This window comes from Pyrgilauda ruficollis, unplaced genomic scaffold (genome assembly GCF_017590135.1).
Source record: "Pyrgilauda ruficollis isolate IOZ18807 unplaced genomic scaffold, ASM1759013v1 scaffold67, whole genome shotgun sequence".
Lineage (NCBI taxonomy): Eukaryota > Metazoa > Chordata > Aves > Passeriformes > Passeridae > Pyrgilauda > Pyrgilauda ruficollis.
The window spans coordinates 345,814-365,959 of NW_024528488.1; the positions used below are offsets into that span (position 1 = coordinate 345,814).

Consider the following 20,146-nt stretch of genomic DNA (forward strand, 5'->3'; position numbering starts at 1 on the left):
GGTGTAGCAGAGCCAGGTGACTGCATCCTGCTGCCCTGGCACAGCGGGAGCAGGGAGGGCAGCCCTGACAGTGCCAGTCCTGGGCAGGACGGTCAGGCCCCCAGTGCAGTTACCAGCACACAGAACAACGAAATATGTTTGGTGCACTGAAGGAATCCCAGGAATGCAGAGCCTGGAGGGGACTCGAGGTGGCACGAAGGTGTCATGGCAGCTCCAGCCTAGCACGGAGATCCCCTGCCAGGCCTCGAGGGGCAGCTTGGGGGTCACCTTCAGCAACATAAGGTGTTGTGGGGCTCGGTGTCCCAGCTCTGCCCTCCAGCTTGGCGGGGACCCTGCCGGTGGCTCTGCTGGGACGTGGCACCTCTCAGGGTCCAGTACAGCCCTGGGAGTGACTCGCCACGGTGCCGATGCGGGGCCGGGAGCCCTGGCCCCGCTCCTCGGCTCTGGCCCGGCCCCAAGCCGTTCTTCTCCAATGAGCTCATCTGCCTCGCTGATTGTGAGCTTTAATATGGCCTCTTGGCCCGAAAATAACCAGCTCGGCCACTTAGCAAATGTTTATGGCTTCTTCATAGCTGCGCTCTCTGCCAGGAGAGGGTCTGCTCCGGGAAGGCAGAGCGGAGCCGCTCCCGCGCCGGGCCGGACTGAGCCGTGGCACCGGCACCTCCCCGCTCAGACACCGGCACCCTCCTGCCCTGGGCCCCGGCACGGTGAGCCCGGTGTCCTGGATGAGCCCCCCGCATCTGTCTGGGCTCCCAGGCGCCGTGTGGCCAGGACAGCAAAGGCAGCCATGTGTGCCCACGGGGCTCGAGAAGGATGCGGGGCCTGGGGCTGCCCCGCACAAGGTGACAAGTGGCTCGGAGTGATGGGCACCCGGCGGGGCTCCCCAGGGCAGCGAGAGAACAATGGCCACGCTGTCGGATCGCAGCACCATGACTCACAGTGGGGCTGTTTGTGTAGGGACCGCTGCCCCCCTGCCTGACACCGTGTGCTGGGCTCAGCTGGGGCTTGGGGAAGCGGCAGAAAGTATTTTCTTTTTGGAATTTCTGCGAACCACCCCCAACTCGCCCCAGTCGTTCACCTCCCTGGGGAGTGCAGAGGCTGGGTGAGGTACCTACAGCCCCATGGCCGGGTCCCTGTGAGCTGAGGCACTGCCACAGCCCAGCCCCAGAACAGGGACACAGCATGGGCAGCGGGGTGCCACCGCAGGGCCCCCGCACCGCTGCGGCTGTCACACCCACCTGCTCCCACATCAGTCACATAAACTGCTCCTTGCACCAAGTACTGATCCAATTTGTGGCTGTTTCCATAACAACCTCCCAGCGCTTTCTGGTCCTTTCTGTTGCTATATGAATGCCAAGATCCGATGTGTCAGAGATGCTCGGTCCTGGGACACAGCAACTGGGCTGAGCCATCCCAATGCCTCTTGGCTCCCAGGAGTGAAGCGCTCTGCGCGTGGGAGGTCTTGGCATGCTGGACAGGTTTCTGCACTCTGGAAGGGCTTTTTTCCCCATGAGAGGGATATGATGAGGTTTGAGCCAGGGGAAGAAACCGAAGGGCAGTAGTTGATCCAATGCTCCTGAGGGTCCCTGCATGCAGCTGAGCTTTGTACAGTCATGGCACTGCCTGGGACTCTCAATACCAGGAATGGGGACCTTGGAGGCACTGACAGAGACGACCCTGTTTCTCCTGCCTGAGATGACATCACCCCCAGGCCTGGCTCTTGCAATGTCTTGCAGCTCTCACACAGGTTTCCTGACCAAACCTAGCCCCAAAGCTCTTCCCACACCTCCTGTTTCCCTCTGTGCATGGCTCCAGCTGCTCTTGGAGCTGACCTCTGCCTCCTGTCAGTCCCCGACCCAACCCCCAGAGCTGCCTCCATCCATCCCCTGATCAGCCACCCACCCCACAGGCCATTGGCGTCCCCACCCAGCCCCAACACCCCTGGTGTGCGCAGCCCCAGGACCTCACACCCTCATTGCCTCAGGGGTGCCCAGCCCTGGCACCACCTCATCCCCACCACGCCGGGGACTGTCCAGCCCCAGGACTCCCTCCACTCATCCCTAAACCAAACAACTCCCCAGGGGCTACCCAGCCCGAGGGCCCCCAGCCCGATCCTATCGCCCTGGGGGCTGTCCAGCCGTGGTATCCCCACACTAGTGGTCTCAGGGTGCCCGGCCCCGGCACCGCCCCACAATCACCCTGATACCCCACAATCCCTATCGCCTCGGGGGGTGTCCAGCTCCGGTACCGCCATTCTCACCACCTCAGTACTCCCCAGCCCCAATCCCCCCACCCCATCCCCATCACCCCGGTATTCCCGAGTCCCGCGCCGCCCCCGCCTGGCCCCCGCAGCCGCCGCCATTGGGCGCCCGTTCGGCTCCGAGGGGGCGGCGGGGCGGGGGCCGGTGCCGGTGCCGCCTGACGCGGCTCGGCGCTGCTCGCCTGGGCTCGGAGCGGCGCCAGCGGCGGGGCAGGATGCGCTCGGCAACAGGTACCGGCGCGGGCGGGGCGGGACCGAACCCGCGCCCCCGCCGCCCCCGGGAGCACCGCCACCCCCGCGACCCCCGGCTGCGGCGGCGGACAGGGGGCGGCTCGGGCTTGCTCGGGCTGCGGCTCGGCACTCTTCGCTGCCCGGTCCCGGTGGGTCGCTTGGAGGACACGGGCAGAGGTCACCCCGGCCGAGGCTTGGCCTCCTGACGGGGACGGCTTGCCCTCCTGACGGATGGGGCTGGCGGTGGGGCCACCGCGGTCCCCCGGCGTGTGGGACAGGTGCTGGCTGTCCGAGCTGCGGGGATCCAGCCCCGGGTTACAGGGAGCCAGCCGCATGCACTGGGGAATCAGCCCTGGGCATGGGGATCCAGCCCCAAGGTGTGGGGAGCCAGCCGGGACAGTGGGGATCCAGCCTTCGGCATGGGTATCCAGTCCCAAGCTGTGGGAAGCCAGTCCTGGGCCTGGGGCTGCAGCCCCGGCAGTGGGGAGCTAGCCCTGGGGACAGGGATGCAGCCCCAAGGTGTGGGGAGCCAGCCCTGCAGTGGGGAGCCCTTGTAGTTGCTGTCCCTGGAGCTGGGCCCCCCCAGGCAGGGAGCCCAGTGCCTGTGCAGCCCCCGCAGCCCAGCTCCCTTCTCCCACACATCGCAGTGGTGGTGGGTGTCTGGGGGCTCCTGTACCACAAACAATCTCAGGGAGGCGGACAGCCCTGCAGCTCTGCAGGGAGCTTTTTGAGGGGGAGCAGAGGGAGCAGAGGACTCACGTGGAGCTGGGAGTGGGCAGTGAGGGCAGGTGCCCTCTGAGGAAGCAGGGTCAGAGAAGCAGGACCTGTCTGGTCACTCCTTTGTCCCCATGTAGGTGGTCCAGGCAGTTCAGCAGTCCTCCCCAGTGCTCCAACTCTTCTTCCAGCCCAGCTCCTGGGAATGCCAGAAGAGCCGGGAGTTGGGGTCTGCCACAACTCCTGGCGCCAGGCCCATCAGAGTCCTGGAGTCCCAGAGTGCAGCATGCTGGGCTCTGCTGGCCCCAGCTCCTGCTGCCCTTTCCCTGCCTGCTGGCTTGGGAGCGGGACACAGCAGTGTGGGCAGCAGCAGGGAACTGACAGCCCTGGGAGAGACCTTGGGAAGATTGCTTAGAAACTGCAGGAGAATGGGAACTGCTTGTCACAGCCCAAATGACTGTCACAGCTTAATAATCAGTGGGCAGAGAGGGTGGCAGCACAACCTGACACCTTCTAATTTTGCAACCGCTGTTGTAGCGGATGGTGCAAAGCACCAAAATGGGGCACAAGAACTTGGGGTTGCACAGGAGGCGACCAGGAGAGAGGCTGAGCTGAGGGTCTGAGGGGGTGAGAGGTGTGGCGCTGGTCGGTATCCATCACATCATCCTTGGCTCCCCTCTTGGGGGCATGGGAAGTGGGCAGTGATTGAACTGTGGGACTCAGAGGGATCATGGGATGTTGGCCCGTTCCCTACCAGGAGGCAGTGCCTGGACCACAAGGTGCTGGCCTGCAGGTTGTGGGGGATGAGGGATGCTGTGCCATTCACTCCCCAGCACAGTGCCCTTGGCTCCCATTTGCAGGCATGGAAGATGAGCAGTGCCGAGGGCATCGGCCACTCCTCTGCCCCCTGCCTGCCTCTCCCACCTGGTGTCACTCAGAGGGAGAACTAATCACAGTTCTGGATTGTCAAAGGAATTCTTGGAGCTGTGGGAAGGGCCCAAGGAGGATTGTAGGGCCAGGCCGTGGCCAGAGCTGGTTCATCTCTGTCCTCAGGTCACAGTTGCCCTCCAGCCTGGAGATCTCCAGCATATCTCCCTCAGGTGCCTGGCCTCCCTGAAGAGAGCTGCATCTGGCTGGGGTCAGGGAAGGGTGGGATTTGGCACTGCATGGCTCAAAACTTGTCTTGGGTGTAAAGCTTGAACGAATACTTGGACACTCACAGGGCTGCTGGGACCTCAGTGCCTGGGGCATCCCTGAGCAGTTGCACACAAGTTTCCATGCAGAGAGGTGGCAGCAGGTCCAGGCTGGAGCTTATCTGCTAAGGGGAGGGAGCTGAGGCTCCATAAGGAGCAGCCCCGTGGTGGGTGTGGGTCGCTGCTGGTGGGGAATGTTCCTGAATGAAGCCTGTGCTTGGGGCAGCATTCTTGGCTCTCCTGCAGCCCTGGCTCCCAGGAGCCTCCATCCCCTGGGAGGAGCCAGCTCAACTTTACAAAGCCCTGGGGCACTGGGAAAGTGGTCCCTGAGGAGCCTTTGCTGCAGGCTTTGGAAGGAGCTGAAGTGAGATGAAGCTCTGGGAGCTCTGGCAGCTCCCAGGTAAGAACCAGGGGGTTCAGAAGGGCCCCTAGTTTTGTTAGCTGTAAGGACTGGGGGAGCTGGCGGGAAGCGGTTCAGCCGGGCCAGGGGCAGCCACAGGCTCCAGGTGCTCGTTTCCCCACAAGGAGGCTTGTGGTTGCTCCATGTAGGAACAGCCATGCTCTGCTGAGAGGACAGGGCCCCACGTGCTGTGTCCCCCCCCCAGGTCACCCACCACTCTCAGATGGTGCTCCAGCCACAGCTGGGGGATATTTTGGTTCCATGACCCTGTCCAGCTCGGGGAGTCCAGTCTGTCCTGGCTATAGCATCCCTCTCCAGGTGCTGCAGCAGGGATGTACACAGAGGGATGTGCATTCCTGGGTGACCCACTGTCAGGGCGGGTGGATGTGGGATGGGCTGTGCAGAGTCATGGTCCCTCCACCGTCCTCCCCTGGGGAAGGAAGAGGGGCCGGGGCCAGGACAATGGGCTGTGGCGCTGACTCAAACAGTCAGTTCCTGGTCGCTTCCTCTCCCCGCTGGAGCTGGAGGCAGCGAGGACGGGGGGAAGCTCAGTGCTCTCAGCCTGGTTTGAGGCAGGAGCTCCTGGGTGGCCGGAGCGAGCAGCCTCCCCCAGCACTCACAGCCATGGCCAAGGTGGAGTGGCTCCTGGCACCCTGGCACCGGGCAGGTAAGGCAGGCAGTAGGGCAGGGCTGAGGCGGGCAGTGGGGGCGGTGGGATCTGCAGGCACTGCTCACTCTGCAGGGCAGATCCCCGGGCTGGGGGCAGCTCTTGGGCGCAGACCCTCTGGAGGCCATGCAATAGCCCCCAGGGTCAGTGCTTCCAGCAGTACCAGTTTTGTGCCACCTTCCCAGGCTGACTTGAGCTGTGGAGTGTCCCTGTCCCTTTTAAATCCTTCTGCCATACCCCAGCCTAGTGGGGTGTCCTTTCTCTGACAAAGCAAGAGAAAGACAGAGACTCCCAGCCCATATGTCCCACTGACCACTCATCAGTCCTGCGGAGACAGGTCTTGCCTGTCCCGGTGGTTCTGTGCCCTCCTGGCAGAACCTTCCACGTGGTGCTGACAGCAGGAGGGAGGACCATGGGACCGTGGACTGTCGGTCGACACAAACATCACGGACACCCAGGACCCTCGCTGTTGTCACTGCTCTCAGTCCTCCTGTAGCTGATTTCAGGTCTCAGGCCCCTTTGTCCCAGGGCCTCTGGCCACATTTCCCTCTCAGGCAACTTCCTCACATTGTCCTGGCCCCGCGGAGTGTAAAACCAGCTGGGCACAGGGGAAGCCATGCTTTCCTGGAAGCAGCCTCTGGAAGCAGCCTCTGGCACAGGCAGCCTACCCTGGGCAGAGTGGTGAGCACTGTCTGGGCTTCCATGTGCCACCAAACAGCCCCAGCCAGGCTGGGGACATCACCGTGGGAAGGCTGGTGGGCAACCAGCCATGGCCTCTCTGTGCCCACTGGTTCCTCTGGCCATGGTGCGGTGATGTTGGGCTGCCAGGACCGGCTGGGTCTGACAGGTTGCCATGCCAGGCTTCCTGACGCTCTCAGGAAAGATTTGTGGCTGGAGTTTTGCTGGGAAGCATGGAAGAGTGAGGGCTGCAGTATGAGGAGGCTGCCAGGCTCCCAAGGAGCCACAGCAGGGCTGGGAGAGGGCTCTGGGCACTGGCCCGTGGTGGAGGGCTTGGTGCAAGAATTTGGGTCCAGCCAGACTGGGGCTCCAGTGCCTGCCCTAGTGCTGCTGCTCTGGCCCTGGGAGCAGTGGATCTCAGCCCTTTGTCAGGGAGCAGCCTGAGTCCACCTTGACTAGCATGGTCCTGGGCCAAGCCCTGCTGCCAGCACAGCTGTGGGTGGTTCCCATCCCCACAGCACGGGCAAATGGCACAAGTGGGTTCCTCCTGGGCCAGGCTTGCCAGCCAAATCCTGCAGCACACACACCTCCCCTCCTGCCAAAACTCCCTGACCAGGGCCCATCGCACTGCTGGGACTGAATGTCCTTGCACACTGCAGCTCTGAGTCCTGCCGATGGACAGGGACCTTATTGACTGGTTTGCTGCTAGTGGTTTTCATAGAAACCTCACATAATCTAGCCTTCTCCCCATGAGCTGAGGGACCCTCACAGCTGCCAAATCTGCCCTGCCGCAAGCAACTTCTGCAGTGCCTTTATCTCCCATCACTACAAAAAGCAGCTGATTCCTTGTTAGACAGGGAGCTTGGAAGAGCACAAGAGCCGAAAACCTCCGGCAGATCCGGTGTGTCAAGACAGTGTTGTTTCTCAGTGCCTCTGGTCCTGCTGGGCACCTGTGTGGGAGCACGGGGACGTGCTGTACCAGGGTCCTGGCATGGCCAAGCTGGGGTCTGGGCATGGCACCTCTCAAAGGCTTCCTGCCCCTCTGGCCTCAACGACCAGCAGGTCAGACACCTGTGCAGGTGGCCCTGCCTCACTGGGGGATTGAAGCTGTGCCACCAGACATGTGACAGCGGGAGGTGTCCTGGAGGGGGTCAGATTTGGAGAAAGCACAGTCTCTTGGCTTCCCCAGTGAGGGCTCATCCCAGGCGCAGTGTGTGCAAGTGGCACACAGGGCAGGTCTGCTCAGTGAGCACCACTGCCTTGTGGCATTGGGCCTGGGGTTGTCAGCAGGGAGTCGCTTCAGGATTTCATTCAGACCTGGGTGGGCATCCGGCCCTGGGGCTGTCGTGCACGTGGACGCAGCTCCACATCCCGCAGGGAGCTGGTCCGGCAGGTCCGGTTCGGCAGGGGGTGAGCTTGGGACAGGAGGTGTTTCTGTGGCTGCTGCCAGCTCCCTCTGTGTGCTCTTTTCACTTCCTCTCCTCTCGCGGTGGAGCAGCGTGCGCCTGGCTCATAGCACGGGAATGTCCCCAAGCCGCACGCGCCGGCAGCGAGCAGTCCAGGACCGGGGCAGGCCGCGGCACTCGCTTGAAGCTGGTGGCGCACGGTCCCGGCGCTGCGGCACACGGCTCCGGCCGGCGGGCTCGGGGCGCTGGCAGCATCGGTCTCGGCCCCCGGGTTCACTGCCCTCGCCCTCCGGCGTGCTCGGTGCTCCGGACCGGCGGCGGCAGCTGCCGCTGTGCCCGTACCCGTTGCCATGGCTGCTCTGCTGATGGCGCATCGCCTGCTGCTGCCGTTACATCATTCCTGACAGTGCTCCATGCTGGCAGAGAGGGTCCGAGCGGCTCCAGACGTGCCCCCGGCACCTCCTGCACGTGGGGAGAGAGCCTAAGAGAGAGAAGTTTGGCAGTGAATTCAAGCGAGAGGATCGTTTCACAGGAGCTTCAGCCTGGATTGAAACAGCTCTGATGGCTCTGTCAAATATCTCCTTGTGGATTCGGGATGCCTGGGCTGTGGGTGAGTAGGGATACTGGCATGGAGCAGGGGTGACTCAGGAGATACTGAGGGGCTGGGGGACCTGCAGGGATTCCGTTCCTGCAGGAGAGAGTAGAGCTCAGCTCCCCTTCAAGCGAACTTCCCTGGAATTCAGCCTCAGTCGTTGTGTACCTGCCATGGCCACAACACCCTGAGCCTGGACACTGGTTCATGCTCAGCAGGACTCCGAGGCTGCAGCATCTGCTGCAGCTGATGGTGCTGACTCTGGAAACATTCCAGGCAGATGTCCATTGGCAGGCAGGGTAGGGGATGCTGCCTGCTCCTCTCTGCACACCCTGGGGCCAGGAGGGTGCCTGGTGCCAGCAAGGAGTATGGTGAACCCCCCACCAGCCATGCCTCAGTTTTCCTCAGCAGAAAGGCTGGACAGGCTTAGGTCTAGATTGCTGGGGTTGGTGGGATGGAGCTGTCCCTCTGGCTCTGCTGTCCCAGGATGCCTTCATGTAGTGCAGTCATTTGCTACGGGGTGAGAGCCCCTCAGAGGTATTTTGTGCTCTGAGCCTGTCGCTGATAAGAGTGGTAGGAGGGTCACTGCCAAGGGCATTGGCTCAGCTCAGCTCTACTATCCTGGCCAGCCACTGTCTCCTCTTGCTGGACACTCCCACTTGGCTGGGGCATCCCATGCCCACAGATGGAGGTGGCAGCTGGGCTTCCTTGGACACTTACAACCTGCCCTTGCACTGAGACTGCATCAGGCTGCTCCCAAACACTGCCTGTCTCTCGGGAGCACTGTGGCAGTGGCACTGAACCAGGACTGCTGGCTCCTTACACCCCACTGCTGAGTTGCCATGCGGTGGGCTTGGTGTGCTACTCCCAAAACACCTTCAGAGCCACTGCTCGCAAAACACCCTCAGAGTGGCTGCTCCCAGGGAGCCAAAGCTTCAGGGTGCTGCTCACTCTGGCACAGTGCTGTCCTTGCAGTGCACGTTTGGGGCATCTGGGCACCAGGAGAGTGCTCTTCTCATCAGTTCTTGCCCCCACCCCTTCTCCCCTGCTGGGGAGATGGAGCCCACGATGCCTTGGTGATTCCAGCACCTTGGCAATGTCAGCAGCCCAGCAGTGCCTGCACCACGGCCCACAGCGGTTCAGGACTGCAGTGTCACTCATAGTCCCAAATGAGCACGTGTCAGCGAAGAGGGGGAAGCTCCACGGGGGAGGACCCCCGGCACTGCATGTTCCCCTTCTGGCCAAAGCTGCCCCCGCGGCGGGGCAGGGTGCTGGGCGTGGGTGCTGCCACGTTTCCGCCGCGCCCAGGGCGGCCCCGGGTGCGGTGCTGTGGTTTGCCCACGTGGTCGGCACCCGAGGTGGGTGGCTGGGGTGACTCGGCAGCAGGGCCGAGGAGCAGAGGTGAGCTCCCGTATTCCGGGCACGGCAGTAGGGGCTTGGAGAGCTGCAGGGGCAGCAGGGGCTGCTCAGGATGTCCCTGAGCCCTTGGTGGGGGGTGGCTGCAGGAGGATATATGGGCAAAAGGTGAGCAGCATCAGCTGTGCTGAGGCCAAAGGCTGGGGCTGAGTGAGCCAGGCAGGGAGTGCAGCAAGCCAGGATTTGGGGTGCACCACTGGGCTGTTCTCAGAAATTACAGGGTAGCACTGGATCCCCACCTCGCCAAAAACAGCAGATTGTGGGGTCTGGAGTCTGCAGAGGGGAAGGTGTTGTCTCTGCCCCTGGCACTGGGGTCAGGTTTTTGGGCAGATGCCCAACCTTACCCTGTGCATGGCACACACATGCACACATACACCCCAACACCTCTTGGTTGGTATGGAAACAAGTCAAATTATTTAGAGGAGGAGGAATGGAAAAAAAAAGAAAGGAAAAAAAACCCAGTGTTAAGACCCGTCGTTATGGAAACAAATTGTAAAAGTAACTAGGGTGGGGACATGGCACCTTGCTTTGGGGAGCTGGGTGTTGTGCAGGCTCCATCAGTTAGGGGAAGGGTGGGCATGAGGGCACCCAGGGGCACAGGAGTGTTGTAGGCCGGAGGGCATCTGGGGGCAGGAAGGCACATGGAGGCAGAATGGCACCATGAGCAGCAGGGGGGATGCTCACAATGAAGTGCAGATGAGCTGGACTACAGCTTCCTGACCAATGGGGGCAGAGGGAAATGTGTCTTGTGCTGGGGGTCCCACGCCTGTTTTGGGGCAATTCCCCTTCCCAGGTATGTGGGATTGCTTCTGCTGCCTCAGCTGGGACTTGGCATGGAGCAGGCTTTGGCAGCAGGGCAGTAGTGTGGTCCTGGGGCCAGGCACTGCACTGCAGGTGGCAGAGGGGAAGTGTTTGTCACACACACTGGTAATCGGAGCATCTCAACTGATGGGGATGGGGACAAGACCATGCAGTGGAGGATGAGCCCTAAATATCCAGGGATGAGATCCTGGTCATCCATATCACTGTGTAAAGCTCATGGAGACCCACTCTGTGCCTGACGGGGTGGATGCCCTTGGAGGCAGTGTGCCAATGGTGGCACTCCCTTGAATGCGTGCTAGGTACAAACCCACTTCCAATCAGAGCAGTGCAGCCAGGGCTGCAGTGTTCCCATGGCAAAGCATGTTTGTGGGAGCAGCGCTCAGCTCCCCACAGGGCCAGTTCACTGCTGAGCCCAGATCCTGCTCCCAGGGACTTTTCTGCCCATCAGGGTGTTTCAGAGGGTCTGAGCAATCCTCAAAGAGGTTTCCTTCCCTGGAGAGCTTTGGGGGTGTCCACGCTGGGGAAGGGCATGTGAACCCTGAGCTGCAGTGCAATGGAAGCAGCAGGTCCCTGGCTCCTGCCTTTCAGTTGTAACTTCTGCTCCTCCACAGCCAGGATGTTGCTCCACCGGAGTGTGCAGCGTTTCCTGCGCCCGGGCGCGGTTAGGCACGGGTGGCAGGGCTGGCTTCCTTCCCCAATTTCAGCCAGCTCCCTTCTTGGCAGCCCTCAGGGACAGCATCCAGCCCCCAGAGTGGCGGCGGCACTGAGGGCTGGTCCCAGCAGGCAGCAGCCTGCCAGGGTGGGATGCAGCCACATCCCAGCATTCCTGGAGAGCTGGGGTGGGATGAGCATTGTGCTGGCACCGTACTGTCTCGCGGCAGCACCTGCAGGGAAGCCGCCCCCCATCTGCCTCTGACCCCACTCTGACCCCACTCTCTCCTGCCTGCAGCCACCTCTAACCTGGACCTCGAGAGCAAGAAAACCGCCCCTGCCAAGCTGCCATGGCAGCAACCTGTGAACGTCTTCCTGGCAGCTGGGCGCCCACCGGGCATGGAGCAGCTGCACCAGGAGGCCCAGCTCAACCTCCAGAGCTTGCTGCAAGGTAGCAAGGAGAGGGGCTGAAGTGCGCTGGGTGAGGGTGGTGGGTGGGTGCTGCCCGGGCTAGGTGACCACTGTGAAAGTGAGCTCATCTCCCACACGCATGTCTGAGCTACTCCTTGGACCTCACAGGCCTCACACAGGCCCCTCCTGGGGGTCCCAGCCTCCAGGAGTCCCTCACTGATCTCTGCTCCCAAGTCACGGCTGCAAGTGGGACCAGGATTGCCTGCTGGGGCCACTGATGCCAGTGGGGCCACCAGGGCACCCCCAAGCCCCTACACAGCACAGTTCTCATGAGGGCCTAAGGGACCTACCACTAATCTGCCTAACTTGATCGATGTGGCCAGTGATTTTGTTTCCTTCCAGTCTCTGGCCCAGGCTGTCACATGGCCCTGGCTCAGATGCTCCTCAAGCATCAGATGAGATCAGCAGCCCAGCTTGTAATCTCATTAAGTCAGCCTGAGCAGCCCTGCTTTCCGCCAGTCCACAGCCACCAGCATTAATTAGCTCAACAATTACAGGATGGGGACACTCTGAGTTCCTGGCTGTCCCCAGTGGGGCTGTTTCCCAGTGAGACCCACCACATCACCTGACTGCACCCCGGGAGGAGTGGGGCAAGCTGCTGGCATCTTTGCACTTCTTCAGTTCCCCTCCTTGGGGTCTCCCCTCCTCACCTTCTGAGCTGTCTGTCCTGAGCAGGGATGGCCAGCTAGCCAGAGGGGACAGTCACCGTCCCTTCACATGCCCCCCTGCTCTGGGATCTGGCAGCAGGAGCGGGGTCCCAGGTGCCGTTTTTCTTGCAGAGGAGTATGAGGAGCAGTACACCGAGAGCAGGGTCACCGGGCAGACCTTCCGTGCTGCTGGTCACCTGCCCCCCGACACCTCCCCTGAACCATCACCTCGACCCCCACCTGCCAAGCGCCTTGAGTTCGTGCTTATGGTGAGTTCTGAGGTGGTAGGGCGGGCAGCAAGTCCCTGTTTGTGTTCCACCCTTGTCCCTTTAGTGGCTGATATGCCTTTCTCCCTGTAGCCCCCGAGCCAGCGAACGGCGGAAGAGGAGACCACCAGCAGCACTGTGCTCAGTGCTCGGCCTCCTGACACCTCCCTGAGCCTCCCCACCAGCCCGGACAAGCAGCCCCCCTGGCCCAGGGCCTTCCCCTTGCCCCCCGTGGAGGAGAAGCAGTGGCACCAGCCCAGCTCCATCCAGACCAACATTGTCCCCATCAATGTCTCCGGTAGGGCAGCACCCCACGGCGAGGCGGGGGGACAGGGGGTGCAGGCAGAGATGCACCCCGCAGCCATCTGGGGCAGGGGACGGGTGGTGGGAGGGAGCTGTGGCTGCAAGCTGTGTTCCTGTGGGTTAGGTGGGCACCAGGGCAGAGAGGGGACAGCAGGGCCATGCTGGCATCCATCACTCCCAGCCATCTCTCGTGCCGTCTGCAGCTTTGTGCATCTGGTCTGCTGGGCATGCTGCTGGCAGGTCTCACATCCCTGATGTAATGCCCAGCCAGCCAGGTCTGTTGTCACCTGGGCTCTTACCACACACTGTGCATCCTGTCTCCCCTGTCTGTCCATCTGCTCATCCTCTCAGGGCTGCAGCTCCCAGCAGCACGGTCCTGCCCAGTCCTTGCAGACGCAGGTGCCATGCTCTGGCCCAGGTCAGAGTTGGGGGCTGGTGGCTGGGTGAGGTGCCCCTTCTGAAGGGCAGAGGTGTCTCTCTGCACTTTCCCTCCATCATGGAGAGCTGTGCCAGGGCCACACTGGTCCCTTTTGCCTCTCCATGCCTCATGTACCCATCCCCAGTCTAGCTCAACACAGTGGTGTGGGGCCCGGCCTCACTAACGCAGACGCAGTGCAGGGCTGGTCTCTGTGGCTTTCCATCAATCCCACCTCCATCTGAAGCATTCCCACCGTGCCTCCATTTCCCCCCTGCTCACCCCACATGGCTCACACCGTCCCACATCCTGCATCCCACACTCCCACCTGTGTCACCATCCCAGGCTGGGGACACACAGAGAACACGGGTGATGGAGGGGGCTGAGCTCCTGGCCCAGCAGCGGCTCCCGGCACCACGGCGTACCGCTGTTTGTTTTGGCTACAGGGCAGCACTTTGCTAGGCACGCGAGTGCTCGTCACTCCCTGTTTAACACAGAGACCGCGATGAACCCAAAGTCCACCCTGCGGCGTAGACGGACCATTATTGGATTCCCTAACCTGTCCCTGCGAGACCAAGGTGACGGCAAGAACCGCGCAGGCAGCACCCGGGCAGGGCTGGCAACCCCTAGAACTGCCCTGATGGTGGCACAGCCATCCCGGGGCTGGCAGCCAGCCCAGGCACAGACGGGCTCCTGGGGACACCCGGACCGCGGGGAGGTGCAGGCATCACACTGACTCTGTGCCCTCCCAAGGTCCTGAGGTGCTGGACTCACTGGTGACACTGGGCTGGCCTGCAACTGGCATGGCATCAAGGACAGCCCCTTCATCCTGAGTCAGGATTCTGAGGTGGGAGTCACCCAGCCTCGGCTCCAACAGCTCCCTGTGACCACCTTCCCCATGGGCAGACCGTGTCTCAGGGTGCCATGGCTGTGGGGCACACACCTGGCCAGATCTTTGCTGGGGCTGGCGAGCTGGCCATGCCATGTGAGAGTGCCTGGAGTGTTCCAGGCTGGCATTGGACCCTTGGGAACAGCAGCCACTGTGGCTCAGGGGCTTTGTCCTGTTGTCCCCTATGGAAGGTGTAGAGAAATCAGAGCCAGCCTCTCTCTGGAGGCAGGTAGAGACAGGGGGAGAAGCCATGGCAGCAGCTGCTCCAAGGCAGTTTTCATGGGGTAGGAGGAAGGTTTCTTCCCATGACAGTGGTCAGACCATCAACAGGATGGTCACAGCTCCTCCTTGGTGTCAGTCAGATCTCAGCCCACCACAGCCTTGAGCATCCCTGTCTGCTAAGGGTGTTCAGAGCAGGGTTGCTGGCTCCTGTGATGGGGTGGCACTGTGAGCCACCATGTCCCTCCCTGTCCCAGCTGGCGATTCCTGACCTGGTTCCTCCTGAACCGCATCTGTGTCCCCACCATGGAGCAGCACACCAGGGCAACACTTTGGTTGCCATGGGACTGATGTCCCCATGGGTAGAGCCTCCTGCCATGGCTGTTTATTTGTCCATGGCACATTCCAGCCAACAGATCCACATTTTATGCCTGGGCAGAGATGCAGCCTCAAGACTGGCCATGGGCTGCGACAGCATGCAGAGCAGGGCTACATCCCTGTGAGGGAGCCAGGATAGTGCTCACCAGGCTGTGTCTCTCCCCGCAGGCAGTGCCAACGGCCCCACATCCAGCACACACACACCCATCGGTGAGTCCCTGTCCTGCAGCTTTGTGCCTGAGACCACAAGCAGGGGAACGACGCTCCAGGAGATCAGCCCTCGTCCACCCCTCTCAGCCCCACTGAGGAAGACCTTCAGTGACCTTGGGGCCCGCTGCTGCCAGCCACCTCCTGCCATGGATGGGGCAACCAACTCCTGTGCCAGTGCCTGCAATGGGACACAGGGCACCCCTTTTTCTCCACCCTCGACCCCCCTGAGTTATGGGAGCCTCGCCAACCTCACCCCCGGCCCAGGCAAGGGGCCCACCTGCACCTCGCCAGGTGGCTTCGTCCCATCGCCCAGCCCAGGTTCACCTGCCGCCTCCACCTCCTTCTTCAGTGCCACAGAAGAGTGCATGGGCAGCAATGGGCCCAGCTTTTTCTCTGGCCCAGTGCCTGCTTCCCCCCCCAGCTCCGGGTGCATCCAGGGAGCCAAGGGGAATTTCTTGCCGGGAAGCGGAGAGGAGCTGGAGCCAGCAGCAGGGCCAGCACAGCTGGAGGTGGAGCGGGCAGGGTGCCGGTTCCGTGAGCGGTCACTGTCAGTGCCCACTGACTCAGGGTCCCTGTGCTCTGTGGACATTGCATATGCTGAGACCCGTCGGGGCAGCGCCAACTATGCCCTGGGCTACCCCAGCGCTAGCTCCGAGGGCAGCACCAGCACTGACAACATCTCCCTGGGGCTGGAGCCTGAGGGGCAGCGGCGGCGGCGCTCCAAGAGCATCTCCCTGAAGAAGGCCAAGAAGAAGCCCTCGCCACCCACACGCAGCGTCTCGCTGATCAAAGAGGGGCAGGACGGTGATGTGGGGCTCAGTGCGGCACTGCCCAAGGACCAGCGGCCCAAGAGCCTGTGCATCCCACCAGAGCTCCAGGGTCACCGGCTGGTGCACACCGACCCCCAGGGGAGTGCAGGCAGAGAGCCCAACAGCACAGCTGCCCCACACCAGTGGCATCTCACAGACTGGAGGGCTGGCAGTGATCCCTACCAGTCCCTCTCTGGCTCAAGCACAACCACAGGGACCACAGCTGTTGAGTGTGCCAAGACACGGGGCAGCTCTGAGTCCCTCATGTCCCCTTCAGTGTCCAGGGCCACGACGCCCTCCCAGCTCTCTGCCGAGGCAGACCTCAAGACATCCTCACCAGGCAGGCCCACAGGGCTGATGTCCCCATCCAGTGGGTACTCCAGTCAGTCGGAGACCCCAACCCCCACGGTACCCACCTCCACCATCCTCGGGCACTCCCCACACCAGGTGCGTGTGAGGCCACTGGTCCCCGAGAGGAAATCCTCTCTGCCCCCCACGTCCCCCATGGAGAGGAGCCCCAAGGGCAGGCTGTCCTTTGACCTCCCACTGACTCCACCCGCCCACCTTGACCTCTCAGGGCTGAAGATCTCCCTGAAGGGGAAGACTAAGGTCAGCCGGCACCACTCTGACTCCACCTTTGGCAGCAAGCTGGCCCAGAAGACCAGTCCCATCACACCCATCATGCCCGTGGTGACACAGTCTGACCTGCGCTCTGTCCGCCTCCGCTCCATCAGCCGCTCAGAGCCAGAGGACAATGCTGATGGCCCAGAGCACACAGAGGAGCCAGCACATGTCCCCTGCCCAGGGCCGGAGAGAAAAGTGAAGCCACCCGTGGCAGAGAAGCCACCACTGGCCAGGCGCCCCCTGTGCATCCTGCCTAAGCCCCCAGTTCTGCAGGAGGAGGGTCCTCTGTCCTCCAAATCCCCACCAGGCACTACCGCCAAGGAGAAGGGGCTGGCACATGATGCCTTCGTGGTGCTGCGGAGAGGGGAGCTGAGGAGGGGTCTGGGGGAGCCCCACTTGTCCCTGACCCCAACGGGGCCCCGGCGGCTCTCACAGGGCAGCCTGGACGAGCTGCGGCCAGAGCGGAGTGGTGCTGAGGTGGAGCGCAGGAAGGCCAAGGTGCCCCCCCCAGTGCCCAAAAAGCCCAGCGTGCTGTACCTGCCGCTCATCCCAGCCCCAGCACAGCTGGGAGCTGGTGTGAGGGACCTGCCACCCACCCCCAGCCCCATCATCACCCTGGACACTGACCCCACCTGCTGTGACCCTGACGCTGAGGATCCACCATCCCCCAAGGCTGTGGGCACTACGCCTGCCAGCAAGCCTGACTCAGAGCAAGGTGAGGGTCTCTCCACCCCTGTGGTGGGATCACCCCATGGATAAAGGTTCCCCATGCAGCACAGGGGAATCACTGCTGTCTTCTCCCTGCCCACAGGCAGCTCAGCAGAAGCCGGCACAGAAGAGAAGAGCTTTGCCAGCGACAAGACGGCTGAGTCCATCGTGGAGGAGGACGATGAGGTGTTCACAACATCCCGCACTACGGAGGATCTCTTCACGGTGATCCACAGGTAAGGCTGGTGCATGCACTGGAGACGACAGCCCCTGCGCCCACTGTCACAGCTCTGGGTGTAGTGTCCCTCCACCATGACAGCTCCATTTTCCATACTGGGGTCAATGTTCATCCTTGGGGACAGCCCAGTTGCTGCTACCTTGAGCAGAGTGCAACCAGCAAGGAGGGTCCAGATTAGTCCTACCTGCCATGAGCACCACCTGCCATGCTCATGTTGTCACCTTGCCCCAGCAGAGCAGGCTGGGCACTACCATGCCGCTCTCTCTGGGACCTCACCCCAGCCCCAGACTGCTCCCACCTGTGTCCCTTTGGTGCCTAGGTCAAAGAGGAAGGTCTTGGGGCGGAAAGAGCCTGGTGACACCTTCAGCAGCCGACCCACCTCCCACTCACCTGTAAAGACTTCAGGCTCCCCAGCTGGCGAGTCTCTGGCAGCAGCGAGCAGCAGTGGGAAGTCTTCCAGCAGGAATGAGGATTTTAAAGCTCTGCTCCAGAAGAAGAGCAGTAAAACAAGCCCTGGTACTCGGCCATCGGCTGCCGAACTGCTTAAGACCACGAACCCGCTGGCCCGGAGGGTTATCACAGAGTTTGCCCCTGAGCTGGATGGTGCAAACAGCCCCAAAAGCCAGCCCTGACCACACAGGGGCCCCTCCAGCTGGAGGGGTGGTGATGGCTGCAGAGGGAGCGCTGCTGCAAAGGGCTGTCCTGGATACTGGGGAGCCCCTGTATCCTGCTTGGGGGTTCTTCGGCTTTTGTTCCTTACTTGGAGAGCTGCTGGCAGAGAGGCAGTGGCTGGACCCCAAGCTGTCATAAATCTGGGCCCTTCCCACGAGGGAAGTGGCTGGAACTGGCCCTGGCTGAGCCAGCTCCTGGGATTGAAGGCACCTGCCCAGGAAGCAGAACAAGATCACAGCTCCTGGAGTTGCCCCATGCCCGCAGGAAAGCAGCTTGAGACTCTTTGGTCCCTTTGGCATGTGGTACTTTAAACAGATTTTCTAATGCACAATGGTGATGTTTGATTCTCTACCCTTTGACATTGTACCTTGAGTTTCCCATGCAGAGATCCCCTAGTTGAATTCAGCTGGACACACAGATGCACTTTGGGAAGATGCCAGGGGTTCGGCTGGATCTGCGGCTGCTTTTGAAGATTCACAGGAGGTTCCCCTGTCATTGCCCTGAGCATCCTCCCTGTCACACAGGGAACTGGCACCTGGCGTCCGTAGCCAGCGCCACCACCTCAAGCCAAATCCCCACCCCTTGAAAGCCCCCAAAATGCTGCATTTTGGAGCTCCTCAGCTCTCAGTCCAAAAACAAACCCTGGGGTCACCTCCACTGCCAGTCCCCCTGGCCTCAGTGCACAGGGGGTCTGGCAGCCACCCCACTCCCTGCCAGCCCCCATGCTGGGGGTCCTGCACCCAGCTGCCAAGTGGGGCAATGAGGGTGCTGTGCCATGCAAAGGAAGCTCGTCCCCAGCTCTGCCTCCTGCATCTCCACGACAGACCCTGCGACAACTTCTCCTACTGCCTTGGCAACCAGAGGTCCTGAGATACTATCAAGGTGGTGGCTGGAATCCAGATGGACATCACCTGAGCCACCTCCCTGGTGACACCTGGGTCCCCCCAGGGTTGCCCACCACTCACCTGTGCCCACTGGCCACCAGGGAGCTGAGCAAGGCCGAGTGGGACACGTGCCATCAGGTCATGTGCACGGGGCCATGGAAGAGGGTTTGCACGTCCCTGGGTGGGATTTGTCCCCCTCGCTCCCAGCTGCCTCTTCCTGGCCTGGCTCCAGCACGGGGGCCCAGCAGCCAGTAACAGAGGCTGTGGTGGGGCTCGGGGCGGGGCAGGGAGGAAACACGAGCTCCGAGCAGGAGCACGGCTGCACACCCAGAGAAACAGGAAGGGCCAGCCGCAGCTGACAAGAAAACAGGTTGTTTAGGGAAATTTCTGCTTGATTTCTTGATGTATTTCCACACACTCCAACCCTCCTGTGCTGCAGGGGGAGCGGTGCAGTGGGTCCAGGCAGCAGCAAGGCACCACAGCAGTGCTTCAGCTGTCCCTCCGAGGGGCCTGGGCTGCTCTGGGAGGTCTCTGCCCCACCAGGAGCTCTGCATCCCTGGGGAGCACAGCCTGGGCAAACACTTCCCCATCATTGCCACCATCCTGGATCTGATCCCACTGAGGATCCAGTGGGTTCCCCTCTCCTCCCTCCTGGTACTCACCCATCTCTCTCTTTCCTCTCCCAGGGCTGCAGATTTAAGCCTGTAATTAAGAGCCAGGCTGAGAAACTCAGGAAAAAAAAAATCACAAAAAAGCTCTAATGAATGTCCACATTTCACCACCATCCCGTGGCCACAGCCAATGGCAGGGTGCTGGTGCAGGATGGGACCAGGGCACAGCTTGGGAAGCTCTGGGGACTGGTACATTTTGCACATGACTGCTCAGGAAACCAGGGACAGAGTCGGCAAAGGGGGCTGGGGGCAAGCACGGGGCAGGGACCCCCCTGCAACAACCCCAGCATCACTGGCAACTGGAGTAGGCAGCTGGAGTAGCCAATGCTGCTGGGGTGAAATACCCAAATGGGCCAGAGAGCAGCTGTGGGACAGAGATTGGCCATGGGATGGAGATCCTAATTTCCCTGGCCAGAGGAACGTGCTCTTCCTGGGGCTCTTCCTGGCTGAGTGCTCGTCTCTGGCCGCTCGCTCCCTGCTCCCTCTGACTGCGGCTGTTCCGCTGGGAAGGCAGTGGGTTCCCGGGAAGAGTCCGGCTGGCAGGACAGCCCTGTCCCGGGGTGGGGGCCGCCAAGGTGCCAACTATGGAATGTTGTACTTCTTATCTCGCCAGCTTGGTAAAGTGCTCCCTGCTGCCTGCCTGTGCCTGTGCTTCTTTGGGCTGCCAAGGGACCGGGGCTGGGGAGGTGGGCACCCCCTGACAGCCCTGGGT

The 20,146-nt window shown here is 61.9% G+C and overlaps 1 protein-coding gene across 4 annotated transcripts; it reads left to right on the forward strand.

Moving 5' to 3' along the window:
- Positions 1-2,459: 2,459 nt before the first annotated feature.
- NHSL2 (NHS like 2) lies at positions 2,460-18,207 on the forward strand. 4 transcript variants are annotated; one of them, XM_041484593.1, is made up of 8 exons: positions 2,460-2,491; positions 11,329-11,481; positions 12,281-12,417; positions 12,508-12,712; positions 13,579-13,710; positions 14,787-16,976; positions 17,073-17,205; positions 17,527-18,207. In XM_041484593.1, exons 1-8 carry the CDS (start codon positions 2,476-2,478, stop codon positions 17,837-17,839), a joined length of 3,279 nt encoding a protein of 1,092 aa, XP_041340527.1. In that variant the 5' UTR covers positions 2,460-2,475; the 3' UTR covers positions 17,840-18,207. The 4 variants fall into 4 exon arrangements, with proteins under 4 accessions (XP_041340527.1, XP_041340526.1, XP_041340528.1 ...); XM_041484592.1 differs by lacking the exon at positions 2,460-2,491 and adding an exon at positions 7,447-8,159; XM_041484594.1 differs by lacking the exon at positions 2,460-2,491 and adding an exon at positions 7,447-8,159 and having other exon boundaries at positions 13,630-13,710.
- Positions 18,208-20,146: the final 1,939 nt, after the last annotated feature.

What these genes read in the sequence shown, in the direction of transcription:
- NHSL2 (XM_041484592.1), top strand. Translation starts at nt 8,111, where the DNA reads ATGGCTCTGTCAAATATCTCCTTGTGGATTCGGGATGCCTGGGCTGTG. An exon ending in TCGGGATGCCTGGGCTGTGG is followed by an intron (nt 8,160 to 11,328) that starts GTGAGTAGGGAT and finishes TCCTGCCTGCAG; the next exon opens with CCACCTCTAACCTGGACCTC. An exon ending in GCCTTGAGTTCGTGCTTATG is followed by an intron (nt 12,418 to 12,507) that starts GTGAGTTCTGAG and finishes TTCTCCCTGTAG; the next exon opens with CCCCCGAGCCAGCGAACGGC.